At 37.0% G+C, this 25,725-nt stretch overlaps 1 protein-coding gene across 7 annotated transcripts in view; it reads right to left on the bottom strand.

Annotated features, from left to right (window-relative positions):
- Positions 1–9,223: 9,223 nt before the first annotated feature.
- Positions 9,224–25,725, bottom strand: part of LOC125250290 (NACHT, LRR and PYD domains-containing protein 12-like) — a 224,965-nt gene continuing 208,463 nt past the window's right edge. For all 7 annotated transcript variants that reach the window (XM_048162795.1, XM_048162797.1, XM_048162796.1 and 4 more), the window contains 4 exons: positions 25,092–25,265; positions 21,934–22,095; positions 21,646–21,737; positions 9,224–9,573 (listed from right to left, as the gene is read on the bottom strand). In XM_048162795.1, the coding sequence (XP_048018752.1) occupies positions 21,665–21,737; positions 21,934–22,095; positions 25,092–25,265 (409 nt within the window). In that variant the 3' untranslated portion in view covers positions 9,224–9,573; positions 21,646–21,664. The remainder of the gene's footprint in view (positions 9,574–21,645; positions 21,738–21,933; positions 22,096–25,091; positions 25,266–25,725) is intronic.

Genomic DNA, 25,725 nt, shown 5'->3' on the forward strand with positions numbered 1-25,725 from the left:
TAATTAGCTGATTAGAGTGTGGCACCATGTGTCTTCAATATTGAACCTTTTCACAATATTCTAATTTTCTGAGATACTGAATTTGGGATTTTCCTTAAGACGAGTTCAGACTGCACGATTTTCAAAGTAGTCGGGTCACTGTTCTTTTCACACTGCATGACTATCTTGGCCAGCATTCAGTCGCTGCTGTGTTCACACTGCACGATGGATCGGCGACAGAAGGTTTCACACACTGCATGATTTTACAATAGGAAGAATCGCCGACAACTCTGTCTGGCACGCAAATAACGTTTCACAACCAAACACACACGAGACGTGACAAGGAAACAACGCGATATCATGCATGCAAGACCGGAGTTCTCACGTGAGACTGGGATTATTATTAAAAATGGTAGCCCGCAAGAAGCTTGCAATACAAATTGCCTGTGTGCTGATTTGCAGCGAAAACAAGAAAAAGAAAAGAAGAATATGGAGGAGGAAATAGTTGGGGAGACGCGAGGAACAAGGATTGTGTGTTCTGCAATGAGAGTGGTCTATAACTCTTCCCCGAACTCCCCGCTGCTCTGTATCTTGCTCTCTCATTGGCTGTTGGTCATCGCCGATGTAGTTTTCAGTCAGAACAATTTTCACACAGCAGGATTTTGAATCGCCGACAGGTCCAGATATTTAGCATGCCAAATATCTCACGGGTGTCGGCGACTCGTCAGCGATTCTCTCAGATCGCGTCTTTGCTCATTCACATCGTTTTGCCTGTGATTTCGGGCATTTGTCTGCGATTTCTCAAAACCTGTCGGTGAGTCAAAATCGGGGCTAAAATCATGCAGTCTGTACTCGGCTTTAGTTGTCAGTTATAATCATCAAAATTAAAAGAAATAAACATTTGAAATATATCAGTCTGTGTGTAATGAATGAATATAATATACAAGTTTCACTTTTTGAATGGAATTAGTGAAATAAATCAACTTTCTGATGATATTCTAATTATATGACCAGCACCTGTATATGGTAGAACTATCACTTCTACCACTAAAGACTGATTATAAATAATCTTCCCAATCAGTTTCTACTCCTTGGCATACCAGATAGCAGAAGAACTCGATGTTGCAACAGAAACTATTGACTCTCTCTTTTCCAGCACTTTAGACACAGTTGCTCCTTTGTGCTTGAAGCAGATTAAGGAAATTAGTCCAATACTGTGGTACAAGGAGCACACTCAGGCCCTCAAGAGAGCAGCCTGAAAAATGGAGCGCAGATGGAAGAAAACAAAACTAGAGGTATTTCAAATTTCGTGGAAGGAAAGTTTTATTGCATACCAAAAGGCCTTAAAAACTGCTAGATTTGCTTACTTTTCAACACTTTTAAAATAAAACAAACACAACCCTAGGTATTTATATGATACAATGGCTAAATGAGAAAACAGCACAGCAGTGATGACTTTATGAATTTCTTTACTTGAAAGATTGAAACTATTAAGAGAAAATTATATCCATGCAACTGTCTACTACAGTATCACATCAGACGTTGTTCTATAGACCCCCTGAGGAACACTTCCATTCATTCTTTGCTATAGTACTACTAAGCTACTGAAAGAGATGCTTCCAGAAGTTGATCCTCTTCTTAATATCATTAATTCATCATTATCATTAAGATACATACCAAAAACTTTTAAGCTGGCTGTTAACCTTCAGGAGGACGGTTTCCCCCTGAAGGTTTCGTGGGGGAACGCAAACATTTGCGAGACAATGCAAAAGTATTGACTTATTATTTTTCCTCCCATCTTAAATTTTTTCCACCACCATGTCCCCTTTGGGGCTCCGTGCTATACAGACATGGAGTTTGAATATTTAAAGCCAATATTACAATGTTCTTAAAATCTTTTAATGGACAAAATATTCAATGTTACATGTATTCACCACCACTTCAATCAGAAATGGCAAAACTTAAATGTTTCTTGTAATTTAGAAGTGTATCACCAAAGCTATCAAAGAGGAAAAAGTAAATGGCCAGCAAATGTAGAGTAGTGATATGCATTATTATCATGGATCCATGAGTTTTCCCCAAGACGCACATAGACATGATCTCCCTCCTCTAGAGTCAAAATGCCTGAATCAGATGCTGCTTCATAGCATTCACGAAAAGGATAATTGATTTTACTGACCATCTTCTTTCCATTTTTACAGAGATACAGACACATAGGCTTGGATGTGTGATGTATCCCACTGAAACTGAAGAAATAGTTCCCTTTAACAGGGGCTATGAAGATGCCTGTAATAGCATAGATAATAATGAACATGTAAAGTCCAACATCCTCAGCATGTAGTTTTCAGAGTGTCATATATGAATATTAATACAGATTCTACATACCAGTGGTTGGGTTGTAAACATTATCAGTATTCACGAGCACATTTTTGAAAACCAGTGTGACCTCAGTGTTGAATGGACCGGTGTGTCCTGTGACTCCAAGTGAGGCAGAAAATGCCACTTTATAGTTTTCTGCGCAGAGATTCACAAAAGATTCACACACAAACCAGTGTACAATATAACTAACTTTTTTTTTCATCAATAGGATTTTTTTCACTAATTTCTCATCTGTAAATTGGACATCACTGAAGTGAGACCCGACAGGTTACCTTTTCTCCTGAGCTGTTCAGCTGACTCCAGTTTGTTCTTCAGAGTCCTCACAGTGGATTTCAGCTCTGCCAGCTCAGAGTGGATACTTGTGAGGCAGATTTGCTGAAACTCACCAGAAGTGCAAACAGCACCTCTTACCTCTTCATTCAAATTGCCAGTACTATCAGTCTGTACTTCCTTCTCTTCTTTCTGGACCTCAGGCATACAGGCACAGCTGAACAAGAGAAGCAGCAGTGGATACAGAATGGTGCAGGACATCTTTATCTGTCACAATCATGTAACCTGAACAGCTGTGGACTGAATGAATGTGCAAACTGAAGAGGAGACTGTACACTATCCATTTGTCAGTTTGTCAGAAGTATTAACCTGTGACACTAAAGACTGGAGTAATGGCTGCTGAAAATTCAGCTTTACCATCACAGGAATAAATTACATTTGAAAATATATTCAAATAGAGAACAGTTATTTTAAATTGTAATAATATTTCAGTTACTATTTTTTTACGGTATTTATGAACCAATCAATGCAGCCTTGATGAGCATCTTTAAAAAAAACACAAAACAAAAACTTATTTATTCCAAACATTCATGTTTGTTAACATGCTCAAACAATTGCAGTTCATTTAGCCAAAATTGACACAAGCAATAGCACAGAAGAGCACATACCAGTGGTTGGATTTTCTTTGCGGGTACATCTTTGTAAATGGTGCAATTTCAGTGTTAAAGCATCAGATGTTTCTTGTATTCACTTGGTGTATTAGATATCTGAGTAGTACAACTATTACAAGAAAAATAGAAAGCCAGCGAAAACTGATTTGGTACTTTATACAAGGTGGATTAATGTTTAATTCATAATGAGGAAAGAAAATCTATTTTTTAAATTTGGCTGACAGTTAAACCACGTGAAAAATGTGCCACACATGAACAAAACAACACCATCAAAGGGTTTAAAAGCCTATATTATGATGTTCAAGTATGTAAGATTGGCCTGATTTCCTGACAAAACTGGACTCGTGAACTTTCGCAGAAACAGTAAACCATGTAATAAAACAATAAATCTACACACCTGAATAAACAAGTGTGACGTCTGCCATATGATGCATGATAAAAACACAAGATGAGATGAATATGCAAACTCATGTCAGACTCTACTCAACAGAAGCTCGCTAAGCATACATACTAGATTGAATGCATTCTGGGTGCCTCATACAAAACTCATCCATGGCTCCCAGAATGCATTGCGGCATGAAGCATGTCACCATTGTTGAGATTCATACACTGATTCTTGATGTCTGTGTGTAAGTCAATCTTACAGGAGGTTTGAAGTGTTTAGTGTGCTTCACTTAAATCTTCTGGGTTTTCTCGACACATGCTCTGAAGCGTTGGCACAGATCGTAACATCACTATTTTCAATTCAATTAAATTGACAAGGGCAGCAGGATGTTCTGAGAACATTTCCAAATAAAGTATGGTTCCCTAAACGTTCAGAGAATGTCTGAAATGTTTCCTGAAGGTCCACCAAATAACGTCCCCCGAACCTTAAAAGAAATTCCACATCATGACCGTCTGTGAATGTAACTAGGTAACGTCCTTAACACCAGTGGGGATGAGAATGTTCTGGGAACGTAAAATTTCTAACGGGGCTGACATGATTGACATGGCATGTCTATCTAGTCCAGACCACACGTGACCCAATCATAAATATTATTCTCAGGTGGTTCCTGATATTGGCCTCCTCAGACGGCATCCAGTCTCCTCTGGACACTATCATTGGGAACTGTAACATGCTGTGCAGTAACCAGACAAGACTCCAGACAATGCCTTAGATATGCTTTAATCATGGCCGGGAGTATCTCAGACAAATCAAAGATGAGATGAGACAAAAAGATGACAACAGTTTGTATAGAACAGGTACATGAGCAAAGATAGCATGATGATTTCTCTAATATAATTGGCTCTTCATATATACAATTTAGCAATCTCTCTACTCTGTCACAAGCTAAAAGTTAACTTTTGAAATTTTATTAGCTTTGAAGTTATAAGGGTTAAATATAATATTCATACAGCAGTCTAGTGCTTGTTCCCTCCATCTACATCAGCTGTTTTACCACACTAGCTTTCACCAAATCTTGTCCTTAAAAGCTCTTCTTATTCATATGAAAACACACCAGAATAACATTTTAGTCTTGAAAAAGAAGAAAAAGAAATGTTATTTGTGATTTGGAGCTTCATGAATCTAGTAAGATTGTCAAAGAGGGAAAAGTAAATGACCAACAAATGAATTGTGGTGACTGTAATTATCAAAGACCCATGAAGTCTCTCGGAGACGCACATAAACACGATCTCCTCTCTCTAGAGTCAAAGAGATTGAATTAGCTGTTGATTCATAGCGGTCACCAAAAGGATGATTGAAAGCAATTACCATCTGTTGTTCATTTTTAAAGAGTCCTAAATTCAGAACTTTAGATGAGCGGTTATGTCCAGAGAAACTGAAGAAATAGGCTCCTCTTACAGGTGCTGTGAAGATCCCTGCAACAGTACAATTAACAGTGTTTTAAATAATTGCACTGTTCATTTTGACAAAATGTAGTTTTCATTGTGATATAAAACACTGATACGGGTTCATTATAAGAGCACACACCAGTGGATGGGTTGTAAGCTCCTCCTTCATTCACATAGACATTATTGTAAACCAGAGTGACTGGAGTGTTGAAGGGTCCAAAGTCACCATTTGATCCAAGTGTGGCTCCAAATGCCACTTTATAATCTGTGTGAATCAGATCATGTTTTGCAAAAAATAATCAAACACAATAATCACACATATAGTATAGTAATATATAGGATAATAATGCTTATTATTCATTTTGTTGGATGGTTAATATTATACTAAAGCTGGTGTCTGAATACACTTGTACTTTTGTCAACAGACTATAAATGTTTCACTGATCTCTACTGCAGGACAGCTAGGACAAGTACTGCAGACACTGTTCAGTGTTTTACAAGTATAGGCTGACAGAAATTATGAGAACAGCAGATATGTCACCATTTTTTCTGAGCTGTTGTAGTGTTCCTCGTGCCTGCAGTCTGTTCTTCAGGGAACTCACAGTGGATTTCAGCTTGCCAGCTAGACTGGATCCCTGTGAGAACATTTGTCTGGACCTCAGACATTCTGGCACAGCTAAAAAAGAGAAGCACAGCAGATACAGAATGGTGCAGGACATCTTTACCTACATATCACAATCACATAACCTGAATAGATGTGGACTGAATGAGTGTGCAAATTAAACTCTCCTCAACTGTGCACTATGAAATTGTCAGTTTGTCATAGGCATTAACCTACTGTACCTGAATGATGTGACACTGAAGACTGGAGTAATGGCTGCTGAAAATTCAGCTTTGCCATCATAAGGAATAAATTACATTTTAAAATAGAAAACAGTTATTTTAAACTTTAATTATATTTTAGTTACTATTTTTAATCCAAAAAAGGCAGCCTTGGTGAGCATCTTACAAAAAACATTAATTAAAACTTAATTATTCCAAACATTTAAGCAACGTTGTCACGTTTGCTAACATGCTCAGATAATTGCAGTTCATTTATCCAAAATGTTTTGAGAGTGTCATAAAAACAGAGAACATACCAGTGGTTGGATTTTCTTTGCAGGTACGTCTTTGTAAACTAGTGCGATTTTAGTGTCCAGCGTCCGATGTTTCTTGTATTCACTCTACTTAGTGCAACTGTTACAAGAAGCCAATTGATACTGACTTTATTCTTTATAACAGATGGATTAATGTTTAATTCATGAGTTTGCACAATACAATACAATCAGATGGAGTAAATGTTATGTTTCGAACCAACTCTGGACAATAGGCAGGGAGGAAAGTCAAACAGGCTTGGGTCAAAATCCAGATTAGTCCATCAGCAAATAAAATTCAATTTGTGAGATGAGAAGTCGAGGTCAGATGAACAGAGAGATCAAACAAGGGGCAGACAGTATCAGAGAAATCAAACTTCATGGTAAAGATCAGGCTGATAGAACAGCAAGAGAGAATCCAGAGAGTGTGAGAGAGAATCCAGAGTCCAAAACCAGAACCAGGTGAGATGGCCGAGACAGGTGAGTTCTGGGGGGCAAACAGTCAACCTCAACATGACTGGGCTGAAGAGAAAAAAATAAAACAAACAGGGATCCCAAACTTAAAGGATTAGTTCACTTTCATATTAAAATTTCCTAATCATTTACTCATCCCATGTCATGTCCATGTCCTTTTTTCTTCAGTTGAAAAGAAATTAAGTTTTTTTATGAAAACATTCCAGGATTTTTCTCCTTATAGTGGACTTCAATGGCCTCCAAATGGTTGAAGGTCCAAATTACAGTTTCAGTGCAGCTTCAAAGAGCTTTAAACGATACCAGACGAGGAATAAGAGGTCTTATCTTAGAGAAACAATCGATCATTTTCAAAAAAATATAAAAATGTATATGCTTTATAAACACAAATGATCGCCTTGCAAGTGCTTTCACCAGACCGTCTTCTGCATTTTAAACAATCTTACGCTGTATATCCAACATCTTCCCTATTTAACTTACGGAAAAAACGGAACTGGTACAGAGTTCATTCTGTAATTTGAATAGGGAAGATTCAGGAAATACAGAAACCTTCATTTCTTTTTAACTGAAGAAAGAAGGACATTGACATCTTGGATGACATGGGAGTAAGTAAATTATCAAAAAACATTTAATATGAAAGTGGACTAATCCTTTAACAAAATAATGGCAAAAGAGACTGGAAACTCGAAACATACTGGTGAGAGAAAAGAGGGAAACATATATCTTACCTAATCTTCTCTGCTCACCCATCCTAAACCCTCCTCTCCTCTCTCCCTTTCCTTCTCTACCTGGCTCAGGGCACCAAAAGTCCACTCGGAATGGCAAAAGTTCACTAAAATGCTTATATCACATATGTTTCTTGTGATTTCATTGTGTTTTCCCTTTCATGTTTGGTATCATTTCAAAAGTCTTCAGTGTGATTTGTAAAATCTCAACTTCACAACAGAAATACTTGGATATTATAATAAAGATTCAAAACTCTCTCTGTTGAGGGGTGTGTTTCCCCCAGAGTCTCTGCTAAGAGTACTTTCCTGTTCTAAAACATGTCTGACCCTTGGGTAAATTTGGTAAATGGTAATTTTTTGTTATATAGGCCAGCAATTGTTGTGAGGTAGTCAGAGCAAATACTAACATTCATGTTCCTAAATCCTCGAACTCATGACTGATTAGATACACCACATACAATGACTAACTTCAGCAGATAGAGGGCAGCATTTAACTTTGTTTGTAACTAAAGACCATCAGTAAAGACTGGAGGTGTGTTGATCCCTCAATCCCTATAGAGGTCCCTTAAAGCAGAAACTCCTACAACAGGGGTCCATGAAGCTGGTGTGGCTAGCCAGATAAGTGTTAGATTAGTTTGGGCTTTTAGGTACCATGAAAGCAGCATAGCAGGTTTTATTCTGGGCAAGAGATCTCAAATGGAAATTGTGTATCAACTGAGAGCAAAGAGACATCTCTGATGCAACAAAGTCAATCCTCCAGGTTTGCTCCAGATTAAAGGTCACTTCACTGTAAAGGAATTTTAAAAACATATTTGCTTGGCTTTTACAGTTGATTATTATAATTATTTTATTTTATTGATTGATAATTATACACTTAATCCACCGAGTAATTGTTGTTTAACAATAACCAATTTAAGCTTTTAGTTGAAGTATATATACAGTTAATTTGTAATAAAAATAAGCTTTAGACTCAATACACAAAGCTGTGAACACTTTTTCATTTTAAAACAGTATACTGTTCATCCTATATTTATATTTTGCTGGAAATTCAACACAAAATGTACATAACCCTGCAGTAATGCCTATTTTTTGGCTAATGCAGGGAATGAAACATTACAAATTAAAAGTTCATATGAAAGCAACACTACATTAAGGGGGTGTAAAAGTTTGAACAGGATGATCTGTAAAATGTGATGCATCTTATGTAGCTTCTTAAGGGCAGAACTAAATTTAAAAAAGACCAATTTACACAATCATGAATAAACAAGCATCATGAATTAATAAGCATTTAGGATATGACAGAAGAGCAGTGAGATATTATTGTCAAAGTTCTGTAAAGTATTTATTTTGGTCATTTTAGTGAATCAAGACTAACACTGAATGTTTTTAAGGTTAGCTCTTGTGGTTAAGACATGCTAAAAAGTAGATTGAACTTAATGGAATATATTAAAATTGTGTGGTAGAAATTCCCTCTCTGCACCTGACTTAAGTTACCTCAGTGCCTCTGTGTGTCCCAGACATCTGAGATTGACCCGATCCCAAACCAGGGAACCTGACATGATTTACGTGACATGTCTATCTACTTCAGATCACACGTGACCCCAATCACAAATATTATTCTCAGGTGGTTCCCTCTCTGACAGTGTTCATCCCCCAGAAACATAAGATTGGCTTCATCAGACGGCGTCTCGCCCCTCTGGACACTATCATTCATAAACTGGATCTCTACTAACCTGCTGCACTGCAATAACAGACAAGACTCCAGACAATGCCTTGCTTTAATCATGGCCAGGAGCATCTCAGACAAATCTAAGAAAACCCACTGGCAAAAAGATGACAACAGTTTGTACAGGACTTTTCTCTAATATAATTTGCTGTTCATATATACAATTTAGCAATCGCCTTCCTTTGTCACAAGCCAAAAGTTAAAATTTGATTGGCTCAGGTTGTTGCTCAAGTTATAAATGTTAAATATAATATTCATACAGCAATACAACATTTTAATCATTATGGATGAGTTCAATCCAAACATTATTATATTTGTAGGTCTGATACTGAAGAGCCTGAAGATTTCTGCTGACAGACTCATCTGAGCTTCTTCCTCCTGTTCACCTTTAAATAAAACTAAACCTTCATTTGTCTGAATACTAAAGTAACATTAATCATTCAATATCACATGTTTCTAACACACATGCTGCTTTATTTCATTGTAAAGTCTGAGTCTCTTTCATCTGTATGAAACACATTTATATGAAGAGCCAATCAAGCCAAAATTCATTCTGGCACTCTCACACACATACATTCTCCTTTTACATACATATATATTCTCCTCTCACACACATACATTCTCCTTTTACATACATATATATTCTCCTCTCACACACATACATTCTCCTCTCACACACATACATTCTCCTTTTACATACATATACAGCTATGGAAAAAATTAAGAGACCACTCCAAGTTCAGAAATCAATGTTAAGTGGTCTCTTAATTTTTTCCATAGCTGTATATTCTCCTCTCACATACATAAATTCTCCTTTTACATACATATATATTCTCCTCTCACACACATATATTCTCCTCTCACACACATACATTCTCCTTTTACTACATATATATTCTCCTCTCACACACATACATTCTCCTCTCACACACATACATTCTCCTTTTACATACATATATATTCTCCTCTCACACACATATATTCTCCTCTCACACACATACATTCTCCTCTTCACACACATACATTCTCCTTTTACATACATATATATTCTCCTCTCACACACATATATTCTCCTCTCACACACATACATTCTCCTTTTACATACATATATATTCTCCTCTCACACACATACATTCTCCTCTCACACACATACATTCTCCTTTTACATACATATATATTCTCCTCTCACACACATATATTCTCCTCTCACACACATACATTCTCCTTTTACATACATATATATTCTCCTCTCACACACATACATTCTCCTCTCACACACATACATTCTCCTTTTACATACATATATATTCTCCTCTCACACACATATATTCTCCTCTCACACACATACATTCTCCTTTTACATACATATATATTCTCCTCTCACACACATATATTCTCCTCTCACACACATACATTCTCCTCTCACACACATATATTCTCCTCTCACACACATACATTCTCCTCTCACACACATACATTCTCCTCTCACATACATATATATTCTCCTCTCACACACATACATTCTCCTCTCACACACATACATTCTCCTTTTACATACATATATATTCTCCTCTCACACACATATATTCTCCTCTCACACACATACATTCTCCTTTTACATACATATATATTCTCCTCTCACACACATATATTCTCCTCTCACACACATACATTCTCCTTTTACATACATATATATTCTCCTCTCACACACATATATTCTCCTCTCACACACATACATTCTCCTTTTACATACATATATATTCTCCTCTCACACACATATATTCTCCTCTCACACACATACATTCTCCTTTTACATACATATATATTCTCCTCTCACACACATATATTCTCCTCTCACACACATACATTCTCCTTTTACATACATATATATTCTCCTCTCACACACATATATTCTCCTCTCACACACATTCTCCTCTTTACATACATATATATTCTCCTCTCACACACATATATTCTCCTCTCACACACATACATTCTCCTTTTACATACATACATATATTCTCCTCTCACACACATCTCACACACATACATTCTCCTTTTACATACATATATATTCATGCATGTCTGAAGAAAATATGTGTGTGTGAGAGAAGAATGTATGTGTGTGAGAGAGAGTATGATGGAAACGGAAGGAGTATGATGGAAACGGAAGGCAGGTCAGCCGCGATCATCACATGACGTTCAGCTTCTCAGCGCTGCCCCGCCCCGCCGACTTGATGCATTTTGTCTATAAAATACAGGTTTGTGTATGTTTTATTTCTTCTATAAAATCGTTGCTGTGCTGTAAATCATTTTATTTAATGCAAAGCAAACTACAGGGATGCGATGTCAGTTAACGAGTGTCGCATCCGTCTTTCGGATGAAGGAAACACTTGAAGCCTTGCGTAAAATTATCCAATTTATTCCCAAAGATACTGAATATAATTACTTTGGATATTGAAATATGTTCTCAGAACTGTGCACTGATTGTTTATGGGCAGGTTATGGAAGCAGCCAAAGCATCTTTCGGCTACGAGTGAGACGGAGGGCGGTGGTCTGAAATGAGTTCCACCGCCGAACGCGAGCCCATCAACCGGCAGGAGAAGCAGCATCGTTACGGTGGAAACGGGACGCGACTTTTGATTACACATGAATAACTTTTAGACCTAAATGTATCATTTTTACTTCTAATAGGCTACTTCTAATGTTTGTTAAATATATTTTTAGGCATGGTAAAAACTATATAAAATAAGCTGTATCGAAAATAAAACTGTCATAAACCAGTTGTTGTGTGGAGTATTTTACACATGTTTAGATCAGTGATTCCCAACCGGGGGTACGCAAAAGATTTAGATTTTGTTTGGTTTGTTCATTCCTGTCGCTGGGACATTCCAAAACACATAACTTGTACAGAAAAGCACATGAGTCTAGAATATGAACGCAACACGTTTAATTACGTTAAGCATTTTCCTCCCATAAACGAGGATTAATGTAAGACAGTGACATTAAAAGACCAAACTTAGTCAACACTATACTAATAAAGAATACTATATAGAATGATTGTTTTGTGCAGAATTTGATCTTTGATCACTTAGTAGGCTACATTAAGTGACGTTAAGCTTTTTCTTTATAATGGTTTTCTATGGGAGGAAAACGTGTAATTAAACGAATTGCGATTACATTCTGGGCTCATCTGCTTTGCTGTACATGTATGGTATATTAGTATGATGTTTACTTGGTTTGGTCATTTAATATCACTGTCTTAGTACAATAAGCCATGTTCTATGGGAGGAAAATTCAAATTCTGGGCTCAACTGCTTTTCTGTAGTAGACTTTATTAGTATGATGTTTAGCTACTAAGTTTGGTCTGTTAATATCACTTAGTACATTGAGCGTTTTAATGTCCCCTGTCGCTTAAGTGTAATATACTTGCTGAGTGCAGTCAGTCGCCCCAGCTTCACCCCAACCTGGCACGTTAATCGCTGCAAATGTGTATATTTACAACATGATTTTGCAGCATTGAGTACTGTAGCCAAGCACATGCTTTACTGTTGAAAATAATGGCCAGTCAGAATTGTTGTTAAACTCAGCTCAATATCCCTCAAAACATTGAATAAGTTTCTTTTTAGTGCCAGTTTAATAAGACCTAAGCTCACAAATCCTCTCATAAAAAGCGTAGTTGACACATTGTAATTTAAAGATTTGAAAGACTTTGACTTTTCCTACTTTAGTGCATAAAGTGCTTAACTTTATAAGCCAATAAGTGCTTATCTACCACCATCTACTGGTTATAGTGGCAGCCTATTTTTCGTGTCTTTATTTTTAAATAAAAGTGTTTGTTTTCAATCAAATGTTGGTGTAATGGTGATCCAAGCCTTGTTCTTCACCATTTCCATTAGGGTGTGGCACAAAGGATTTGACGCGTGAATCAAATACTTTTCTTGTAAATGTTTACTTTTTCTTTGTCTTATTACATTACAAAATAAATTCAAAAAGAAAGTCTACACTTATTCCAGTTTCCAAAACAAGAAATTTTCACGGTCAAAAGACTGTCTAGTTCCAACCCTTCCTTCCTTCCGTATTCTTCCTCAAAGTTTTTTACGCATACGTAATACGTATATAACTAGTCACAGTCACGTGATACAAATACAAATAATCCAAAATACACATTTTTCGAAAACATAATCATTCTTAATATAAGGAAAAAATATTACAAAATTATTAATGTTGTTATGGCTCTAACACTCCGGCCCCTAATTGTCTATGCTGGTAGCATAACAATTAACTTTTTCTATACTTGAATAGAGACATAACAGTAATTTCTGATCTTTTAATCAGTTATATCAGAAAACTCACAATGTCCATGAAATTTAAATTCACAGTCTTTATGTAAAGCTCTTATTCTTCTTCAGCTTCTTGCAATAAGCAGAGTTTTGATATTGGTCTGTCCAACTGACATGTTTTTGTCTGAACACAAGCACATCGAACAATACCAGAAGCATCTGGTGTGGTCTTGAGGATTCTTCCCATAATCCAAGAATTTCTTGGGGCAGAATTATCCACAATGAGAACAATGTCTCCCGGTACCAAGTTTCTTTTCAATTTCTGCCACTTCTGTCGCTCCTGCAATAGCGGCAGGTATTCCTTAGTCCATCTTGACCAAAAAAGGTCTGCCATATACTGAATTTGTCTCCCTCTTCGGCGAGAATAACAGTCCTCTTTCACAAAAACTCCAGGTGGCATGACTGGTTGTTTTTTCATCAGAAAGAGCTGATTTGGAGTCAGAGGCTCCAAGTCATTTGGGTCATCTGACGCTTTAGTAATCGGTCGGTCATTTATAATGGCTTCAACTTCACACAAAACTGTGTGAAGCCCCTCATCGTCTAATATCTGTTGATTCAATACAGAATTCAAAATCTTTCGAACTGTGCGGATTTGTCTCTCCCACACTCCTCCTTGATGCGATGCTGTAGGGGTATTGAAGATCCACTTGATTCCTTTTTGGACAAGAACTTCAGCTATTTTGGACTGATCTAATTCTTGGATGGCTTCTTTAAGCTCTCTTTCAGCACCAATGAAGTTCGTACCATTGTCCGATCGAATTGTAGACACCTGCCCCCTCCTGCCGATGAAGCGTCGTATGGCATTTATGCATGATGAGGTATCAAGACTGTTGGCTACCTTAATATGAACTGCTCTTATAGTCAGACACGTAAACAGCACTCCATACCTCTTGACAATGCTGCGTGCTCGCTTTATTAAGAAGGGACCAAAAAAATCCACACCTACATGTGTAAAGGGAGGTTCATCTGGCATAAGACGATCTCTCGGTAGTTCTGCCATTTTCTGTTCACTGACTCTGGCATTTAACCTTCTACACACCGTGCATTTAGAAATTAGCTTTCGAATGGCTGTGTTGGCAGCTCCAACCCAAAACTTGTTTCGTAGTTTTGCAAGGATTTGATTTATGCCGCTATGACCTGTGTTTTTATGTATATCTTTCAGAATCAAAGAAGTTATATGCTGCTTTTTGTCAAGAATTGCTGGATGCTTGGCAGATTCTGGCATTGCAGACTGATTTAAACGTCCACCTACTCTGAGTATGCCGTCTTGCACTACTGGATCCAGTTTGGACAGAGGGCTACTTCTTTTGACATGGTTACTGCTTTGCAAAGACTTGAATTCGTCCGGAAATGTCTGTCTTTGACTGTAACGAATCAGACTCAGTTCTGCATCTTCTACATCTTCTACTGAAAGAGGTTTTTTGGTCAGTGTCTGTTTCAGCTTGAACATTTGAGTTTGCAAATGAGCTTGTTGTTTGTTTGGATTATTTTCTGTCTGACTTATGGTAGCTTGAATTTCGCATCTCTTGTTTGATAGGTGCAGTAATATTTCTTTCAGACGTAACATCCAAGCGATAGCCCTCTTCAACCTGTACCATTCTGAATAATACTCAATCAGTTTATCCATAGGTTTCCTTTTTTCTGTAGCACTAACACAATTTACTACAGCTGAGTTTTTCAATTCTACCTCCATTGCACTTGCCTGATCTGGTCGCAAAGGCCATTCATTCTCGTGTTTGCAAAGGAATTCTGGTCCTTTGATCCAATTTTGCTTTTTCATGAAGTTTTCTACTTTGATGCCTCTAGATGCCATATCTGCTGGGTTTAGTGATGTGCCAACATATCTCCACTGTGAAGGCTCAGAAGCTTCTCTGATGAAGGAAACTCTATTGGCAACAAATGTTTTAAACCGTGAGGCTTCATTCTCAATGCATTGCAATACTGTGAGGCTATCAGTCCAAAATACAGAATCTTTAAGTTGTAACTGAAGCTCTTGTTTTAACATCCTGTCCATTTTCGCTGCCACCACTGCTGCAGTCAACTCCATTCTAGGGATTGTTACCTGTTTCAGCGGCGCAACTCTGCTTTTACCCATTACGAATGAACAGTGTTTTTCTCCATGCTCATTTGTGAGTACTAGATAGGAGACCGTTCCATATCCATTTTCACTTGCGTCTGCAAAATGATGTAATTGGGCAGACTCTGTGGGTCCAAAGTTGTTTGGCTTGAAGCATCTGCTTACACTGAAGTCTGACAGTTGTTGTATGTCTTTTTGCCATCGGAATCATTGTTGTGCTTGCTTTTCTGGCATATTTTGATCCCAGCCCAGTTTATCTTTGCACAGTTGTCTCAAAATAAGTTTCGCTGGAAGGATACAGGGTGATACAAGACCAAGAGGATCGTATATAGAGCTCACTACAGAAAGCATTCCTCTTCTCGTAGCAGGTCTCTCTTGTACGTTTATGGAGAATCTGAATGAATCTGATTCTGTGCACCACTGTACTCCAAGAGCTCTTTCAACTGGCAGATTGCTTTTATTGAAATCTAAGTTCCTGACTTCTTTGGATCTTTCTGTTTCTGGAAAGGATAACAGGACTGATCTGCTATTGCTTACCCACTTTGTCAAGTGGAATCCACCTTTAGAGCACATAGGATATCAGATTTTGTGATAATTTGATTGCTGCATCCTCTGAGGCGACAGATTTTAAGCAATCGTCCATGTAAAAATTTTGGAGAATAGTATTGGCAGCTTCAGCTGTTTCCTCTGTTTTTCCATCCATTGCAGCCTTTCGCAAAGCGAAGCATGCGCAACTGGGAGAAGAAGTTGCCCCGAACAGATGCACCATCATCCTGTATTCCTCTGTAGGCTTACTTAGATCTCCTTCAGGCCACCACAAAAATCGCAAAAGATCTGAGTCATGGTCTGGGACTTTCACTTGGTAGAACATTGCTTCGATGTCCGCCATGATAGCAATTGGTTCTTGTCTGAAACGGGTTTCAGTACACCTATGAGAGTGTTGGTTAGGTCAGGTCCCTGCAACAATTGATTATTCAGTGAGAAGTTCTGGTAGGTTGCAGTGCAGTCAAAAACAACTCTAATTTTGTTCTTTTTTGGGTGATATATCCCGTGATGTGGAATATACCACACTCCTGTCTGTGCGTTCCAGTTGTTCTGAAGGGACTTTTTTAGCATAGCCTTTATCAATTATGTCTGCCATAAAAGCTTTGTAGTCTTTGTGAAACTCTTGGTTCTTGCTGAGCTTTCTTTTAAGACTGATGGCTCTCTGTTCTGCTATGCATCTGTTGTTTGGCATCTTGACAGGATCTTTCTTAAAGGGCAATCCAATACAGTAATGTCCATCTTTATACTGTACTGATTGTTCAACGGACTGCATGAATTTCAGATCTTCTTGTGACATTTCATTTTTGTCACTGTACTTGCGTTCAGGAAAGTCTGCATTGAATTGCTCTACCAACAGTGTTTCAATGTCTGACACTGCAATCCTGTTCACAGTGAAACTTGGAATTCTGACCTGGTCTGATTCATCGCTCACATCTGTTCGCAAAGGTCCGTTAACAATCCATCCAAGTGCTGTCCTGATAGCATACGGTCCATTTCCTTCACTGTTTATTATTTGCCATGGTTCTATGGCCTTGTGCGCATTGGCGCCGATCAGCAAGCCTACCTCTGCATTGAGATGAGGAAGGTTAACTTGTCTCAAGTATGGCCATTTTTCTAGGTCCTGTTGATGAGGGATATTTCCTGTTTTACAGGAATCTCTTTCTGAGTGAAAACCTTAGGAAGTTCTATGTAGTCTTCGCTTTCCAAACCACTTATTTCCAGGTCTGACAGAATATGACTATGTACAGGTTTTTCTTGTCCCATAGTACGAAGAAGAATCTCCGTTTTTCTGCCTCTCAAGTTCAAATCTCTCATTAAAGACTCGGTGCAAAACGTTGCCGAACTTCCTTGATCAATGAAGGCAAATGTCTTTACTATTTTGTTGCTTTTCTTTGACTTAATCTTCACTGGAACTATGGCAAGAATGCATTCACTGTTTCCGGCCCCAGTGTATCCACAAGTTTCATGGTCTATGGAAGCTGTTCTCCTGCCAGGTTTGTTCTCATCACAACTGCTGGATGTGAGACTGTTCTCCTTCGCAATGTGCAGAATGCTTGGGTGCATCTTGGAACATTCTTGACAAGTAAGTCTTCTCTTGCAGTCTTTGCTCAAGTGTCCTTGCGTGAGACACCCAAAGCACAGTCCTTTTGTTTTCAAAAACTCAATTTTATCTAAGTGTGCCTGCTCCTTAAACTTGAAACAGGAATTCAAGGCATGGTTCTTTTGACAGAACAAGCACCTGGCACAAACTGTTTTGTCAAGTTGAGCTTTTGTTCCTTTCTTGCTTGTTTCACTTTCTTTTTTCTGTTCAGTAGAGACACTTGTAACGAAACTACTACCCTTGGAAGTAACCTTTTTCTGTTTAAAATCAGAAGCTTTGCTTTTCTTCCCAACATCAGCACTTGTTTGCTCCTGAATGTCTCCAAACAAGGGATCATTCTTTACTTTGGCTTGACGTCGATATATTCCACTAAGTCTGAAAACCTAGCTCTTCTGCCTGTCCGTTCATGAATATCATATGCCACATTTCTCCAGTTCTCTCTCATTTTGTAGGGAAGTTTGGAGATGACAACCCTCATGTTAGTAGGGTTGTCCATTTCAGCCATGTAATCTACATCCTGCATAGTGTTGTGGCATCCAATCAAGAAAAGAGCATATGCACTTAGCAACTTCCCGTCTTCCGATTTGATCTGAGGCCATTTTAGTGCCTTCTCAATGTACGCTGATGCAATTTTGAGTTCGTCACCGTAATGATGTTGCAATAGCCTTCTTGCTTCTTTGTATCCATTTTCTGCACTTCATATGTCCACAACTCCTTACTAGGTCTTGGGGTTCACCACTGGTATATTGCTCCAAATAGAACAGTTTGTCCTTAGCGTTCTCAGTTTTACTGTCTATGCTATTGTCAAAGGCTCGCATAAACGCTCTGAAGTTAAGAGGATCACCAAGAAAGATTGGGACATCTCTTTGTGGTAGTTGGGACAAGTTTTGCTGCCTTACTAGCATTTGTGTGATCTCATTTTGTCTTTTCATTATTTGAAATAAATTGTCCTCTGAATTTTCAGATTTTGGAAAATTTTGACTGGCATTATGTAGTCGAGTTTGGTCAGTAACAGGCTTTTGTTTTCTTCTGGTTGCAGCTTGAGCATCAGAACTTCCATCGTCAGTATCTTTCCTAAGTCCCGACCTTCTTTCATTTACTGCATGCTTTGGTTGAACATATCCATGCATTGATTCACCAGAACTTTCATGTTCATCATACACTTTCAGTTTTGCATTAGAAACTGCAATTGCCGTTTGCAATTCTAATTGCTCCAATTTGGCTTTCAGGTTTATCTCTTCTAACTGCAAGGCTTGTTTATTTTTTAAAGAAGCAGCTTTGGCCAACAGAGCAGCTTTCTCAGCCTCTTCTTTCATTCGTAACCTTGAACTTGAACTACTGGCTGATAATGCGACAGAACTATGTCCAGCTGACGAACCTGCTCTACTCTTCTTTCTTGTTGCCGAAGCAACTTCAGAGACACTGTCACCTGGTTCAATTTCCTCATTTTTTGCAGCACTTGCATCCTTTACATGTTCAATCCACTGTTCAGTAGTAAGAATAAAATCCCTGATTTTTGATGATTTGGGTTCAAACCAGATACGCTGATCATCCTCTTTTTCATCATCCAGCAAAAGCTCTTGAGTGTTTTCATTTAACTCAATGAACTCTTGGTACAATTTAGTGAGCATTGTTAGAACTTCTTGTTCTATCTTTTCCACATTCTCATCATTTTCTTTTAGCTTGTCAATTTCTTTCATTTGAATGGTAATCTGAGCCATTTTTGACTTTCTCAAATTGACGAGTCTGTTCAAACGCTCCTCTTGCGCTTTATGCGTGTACTTGACCGCCCTCTTGTGGCCAACTTTATCAGAGTCCGCAATTTCTTCTGCGTCATCCATAATTCAACAGCGAGTCAATATCAATTAATTGAAAAAGCAACAGTAAAGCTACCTTTAGAGCTGTAGAAAAGTCCAATTCCAACTTAAGAAACAATTTTGAATGTCTCTATCCAAATAGTCCCGAGCAATCGTCGCACTCGATTCGACTAGTTTACTTTCATTTTCATCCGTGCGTCGCAATAATCCCAAACTCGCGGTTTTCTCCGCTTATACATCAAGTAATGTTCATGATCCTTGAAATCCTCTTCGGTAACCATAGCGTCAATCCAGGCAAATCAATTTCCACTTCACGCAATTCCAATGTGAAGAAGTCTTTTGACTATAGTGTAATGGCGATCCAAGCCTTGTTCTTCACCATTTCCATTAGGGTGTGGCACAAAGGATTTGACGCGTGAATCAAATACTTTTCTTGTAAATGTTTACTTTTTCTTTGTCTTATTACATTACAAAATAAATTCAAAAAGAAAGTCTACACTTATTCCAGTTTCCAAAACAAGAAATTTTCACGGTCAAAAGACTATCTAGTTCCAACCCTTCCTTCCTTCCGTATTCTTCCTCAAAGTTTTTTACGCATACGTAATACGTATATAACTAGTCACAGTCACGTGATACAAATACAAATAATCCAAAATACACATTTTTCGAAAACATAATCATTCTTAATATAAGGAAAAAATATTACAAAATTATTAATGTTGTTATGGCTCTAACAGTTGGATTTCCTACATCTTGAAACTTTCAGTTTTACAAATGGGGACAATCTCTGAAGGATGAATAAATATATATTTTTTTTTGTCATCATATTCAAAATAACATCTGAAGTGCTGGAATGTCCAATTACACTGTGTTTCTTATTTAAAATTTCCCAATATCTTCAAGTCTGAATTGTAATCAATAAAACTGGTTCATTGGTAAATTACGTAATTGTTACAACTGCATTAAAATATAAACACCGCATTTTTGTTTAGTGTCGATAAAGGGGTACTTGAGCCTGATGGAGTTGTGGGGGTACTTGAGGCTAAAAAGGTTGGGAACCACTGGTTTAGATAATTTAATCTGTAAGTACTAAATAAACTATATCATAAAAAAAAATTAATAAAATCAACCCTTTATGCTGGGTAGAATTAGCCCAACCTGTGTTCTGTCCTATGTTACCCAGCCCTTGGGCAAAAAACAACCCAAAATTTACACATGAAAATGTGAAAGAAGAATGTAAGTGTGTAAGAGAGTAGAAATGTATGTGTGTGAAAGGAGAATATATATATGTGAGAGAGTAGAAATGTATGTATGTGAAAGGAGAATATATGTATGTGAGAGAGTAGAAATGTATGTGTATGAAAGGAGAATATATATATGTGAGAGAGTAGAAATGTATGTATGTGAAAGGAGAATATATGTATGTGAGAGAGTAGAAATGTATGTGTGTGAAAGGAGAATATATATATGTGAGAGAGTAGAAATGTATGTGTGTGAAAGGAGAATATATGTATGTGAGAGAGTAGAAATGTATGTATGTGAAAGGAGAATATATGTATGTGAGAGAGTAGAAATGTATGTGTGTGAAAGGAGAATATATGTATGTGAGAGAGTAGAAATGTATGTGTGTGAAAGGAGAATATATGTATGTGAGAGAGTAGAAATGTATGTATGTGAAAGGAGAATATATATATATATATATATATATATATATATATGTGAGAGAGTAGAAATGTATGTATGTGAAAGGAGAATATATGTATGTGAGAGAGTAGAAATGTATGTGTGTGAGAGGAGAATATATGTATGTGAGAGAGTAGAAATGTATGTGTGTGAAAGGAGAATATATGTATGTGAGAGAGTAGAAATGTATGTATGTGAAAGGAGAATATATGTATGTGAGAGAGTAGAAATGTATGTGTGTGAAAGGAGAATGTATGTATGTGAACGGAGAATGTATGTGTGTGAGAGTGCCAGAATGAATTATGGCTTGTACGGCCCCTCATACATTTACACATTAATCACACATTTATTTCTCATCACAGACACAGTAGTGAGACTCTTCTGTGGATCACCTGATGATTTCTGCTCCTCTCATGATGATTTCACAGATTTAAACCATGATGTAAACAATCCACCAGAGACGTTTGGTGATTGATATTCTACTCTGTAAGGTGAAACAGAAGAGAAAACAATCAGTGTTCAGTGAAACAAAGTGCAAATTATTCACTGTTTTTTGTTCTCACACAAACCCTTTGTTGCAATAAAGATTAATGATAATTTCCTTTCAAAAAATCTGAAAGGTTTGTTCACATATCAGAGTAAATGAAGATCTCTTTAATATCACAGTGATGTTTCCTCACCTCAGGTCACAGTTTGAGTCTCGTAACACGTCACTGAGCCGCTGCTTTGAGTCTCCTATCTTATTGAATCTCAGATCAAGATCTTTTAAAAACTGCAGTGCTTTTGAGTTAGTCAAAGACTGAGTTAAAAAAGAAACATCTGTAATGCCACAGTGACGTAGACTAGATAGACACAAACAGAGGAAGAGAGATTATCTTACAAACAAATCATTAAGGTGAAAATGTTGCACAAATATAATGTGATCTTAGACTCACTGTGAGATATTGAGTATAAAGTGTTTTAGTTTAAACTGTTAAAGTGATTTTAATCATTTTGATTCTTGTATGTGAAGAATGGTACTGACCTCAATCTCTCCAGTTTACAGTGTGAATCCTTCAGTACGTCACATAAGTGCTTCAATCCTGTGTTTCCTATTTCATTCCCGCTCAGGTTCAGCTCTCTCAGGTGTGACGGGTTTGATTTCAGAGCTGAAGTCAGGATGACACACTGTTCCTCTGTAATACTGCATTCATACAGACTGAAGACAGAGAAATAATAATAGTTCTCATCTATGATGATCATCTTATTGAAGAGCTTCAGCAGCATTTAGTTTCCAATAGTCTGTTTTGAAACCCAGTTACACTAGTTCTGTGTGCTGAAGATACTGTTTCATCTCTTTCATTTTAACTATTTATTTAATGTCTCTATTCTTTATTCTCTGTTGAAAAGGCAGATTTCATGTACACAATCAGTGCATCATATCGAATGCTGGAAATTAAACAATTAATAAAAAGATTAATTAATTAATAAATAAATAAATAAATAAATAAATAAATAAAGTGACCAGTAGGAAACCCCAGAAAGTGCACTGCTGTAAATAATGAAACATTAGCCCTGCTGTCTTAAAATAAATAAACTTCAATCACACTGTAACTGCTGTACAGTATAATGATACTAACTGTAGTTTCTCCAGCTTGAATTGTGGGTTCATCAGTAGATCACTGAGGTTTTTCACTCCAGAGTCTCCTAGTTTATTCCTGCTCAGGTTCAGCTCTCTCAGGTGTGACGGGTTTGATTTCAGAGCTGAAGTCAGGATGACACACTGTTTCTCTGTAATACTGCATCTATACAGACTGAAGACAGAAAGAGAAAATTACTCAAATCCATGTTCAGTTCATGTGTGAGTTAAATGAATCATGAATAAATGTCATACAGTCACTAATAAACCAGCAAAAACATGGAAACTTAATGATATAAACGAACAAACCAAGACAGGAGCATTTGAGGATATTAGTTACAATCCAAGTCTGGATCCGTTCTCACTCCCAAAAATAAGTGAATTTATCACTCTAGATTAATATATAGGATCAATATAGAAACAATAGAAAAATTTATATTTAAATGGGCTATTTTCATTATAAATGTGAGAAAATCTGATACATGAATTGCTTAAGTCATTTTAGAGTAATTTACTGTCTTTCACCTGCTCTGGTCTAGATAGTACAATTTAACAACTATAATCTTCTCTTTCGCCACATTTACTTTCACCTCTCTAAATACACATTTTTCTCAGTAAAAGCTGATTTAGTGAAAAGTATCATTAGTCCAGTATAAATGTAACATTTCAGAATAATCTATTAGTGTAACAGTTTTGTTGTGTTTTATTATCATGGTGTTGCTGTCTGTGTGTGTTCCCTAGTTAGTGTTCTTGGTTGTTAATTAGTTCCTGCAGCTGTTCTGTTTTACCTTGATTACTCTGTCTGTGTATTTAAACTCTTATTTCTGTCTGTTCATTGTTCTGTCGTTTATGTTGAAGTGGTTGTGTTTTATCTCTCCTACATGTTAGATTTGTGATTAAAGACAGTGTTATTGTATTCTCCATCGTCGTGAGCTTCAACCAGCCATTCATGACAATTCGTTACACTGTTTTATGGTCTGTTCTCACTTCTGTCTTGTTTCACAGCAAAGATTTGTCAGATTCCAGCATATGAAACTATTTTACAGCCACAGAGTTTAAAATGCTTTAAAGTTTAATGCTCTTTTCACTGATACAAACCTGTTAACTAAAACCATTTCTGAATCTTTCTTCAGATGGAGATGCAGCGCTACAAATGATGTGACTTGTGCCCTGTTGTCTTAAAATAAACTAAACACTAAATACAGTATAATGATACTAACTGTAGTTTATCCAGTTTGAATTGTGGGTTCATCAGTAGATCACTGAGGTTTTTCACTCCAGAGTCTCCTAGTTTATTCCTGCTCAGGTTCAGCTCTCTCAGGTGTGACGGGTTTGATTTCAGAGCTGAAGTCAGAGCAGAACGTCCTTCATCTGTCAGATTACAGGAGCTTAACCTACATTAGCAGAGAGAGAGAAAAAAAGTAGAAAATAATGCATGCTGTCGTCATTTTCACAGATCCGCGTTTTTGACGTTTACACAGAGATGATAATGGTATAATTTACTAAATGTGTTTCTGTCGCTTGTTTTCAGACACATTGTCGACTCACTAACACTTTACAATAAGCTTTCATTTGTTAACATTAACTACATTAGTTAACATGAACCAATGATGAATACTAGTACAGCATTTAATAACCTTAATGTAAGTTTCAACATTTACTAATACAGTGAATAATTGTATAAACATCGAAAGATTATTTCGCTTTCAAATAAAAATTTCCTGATAATTTACTCAGCCCCATGTCATCCAAGATGTTCATGTCCTTCTTTCTTCAGTCGAAAAGAAATGAAGGTTTTTGATGAAAACATTCCAGGATTATTCTCCTTATAGTGGACTTCAATGGCCTCCAGATGGTTGAAGGTCAAAATTACAGTTTCAGTGCAGCTTGAACATCTTGGATGACATGGAGGTGAGTAAGGAATAAAAGTATTTCCTTGAGAAGAAAATCAAACAGGTTTTGTAAAAGGAAGTTCATTTGAGACAGCACATTCGGTCAGGACTAAAATCACTGAGAAGCTCTGGTAATAATTACTTTACCCCACCTCTACATGTATAACTAATCCTGTCTGAATAGGCAATACAAAATAATTTCACCAGATCACAAAATACTAAGGTGAACTCAGACTCATTGTGAGATATTGAGTATAAAGTGTTTTAGTTTAAACTGTTAAAGTGATTTTAATCATTTTTATTCTTGTATGTGAAGAATGTTACTGACCTCAATCTCTCCAGTTTACAGTGTGAATCCTTCAGTACGTCACATAAGTGCTTCACTCCTGTGTTTTCTAGTTCATTCCCGCTCAGGTTCAGCTCTCTCAGGTGTGACGGGTTTGATTTCAGAGCTGAAGTCAGGATGACACACTGTTTCTCTGTAATACTGCATCTCTTTAGACTGAAGACAGAGAAATAACAATAGTTCACATCTATGATGATCATCTTATTGAAGAGCTTCAGCAGCATTTAGTTTCCAATCGTCTGTTTTGAAACCCAGTTACACTAGTTCTGTGTGCTGAAGATACTGTTTCTTCTCTTTCATTTCAACTATTTATTTGATCTCTCTATTCTTTATTCTCTGTTGAAAAGGCAGATTTCTGCATGTACACAATCAGTATATCATACTGAATACTGGAAATTCAACAATAACTAACTAGAATTAAAACAAACAAACAAAAAAAAATCTTAAAAATGTGATGCTTCACAATTCAGTTTTCAGATCATACAATGCAAATGCAAAAATTGAAACCAGATGTTCATTTAAAAAAAAAAAAAAAAAAAAATCAACAGATACTTTTGCTAAATTATGACTTTAGAAACAATCATTTGAATAAATGAAATATAACCTATTTTTCCAT

The sequence above is a fragment of the Megalobrama amblycephala genome, linkage group LG17 (genome assembly GCF_018812025.1).
Source record: "Megalobrama amblycephala isolate DHTTF-2021 linkage group LG17, ASM1881202v1, whole genome shotgun sequence".
NCBI lineage: Eukaryota > Metazoa > Chordata > Actinopteri > Cypriniformes > Xenocyprididae > Megalobrama > Megalobrama amblycephala.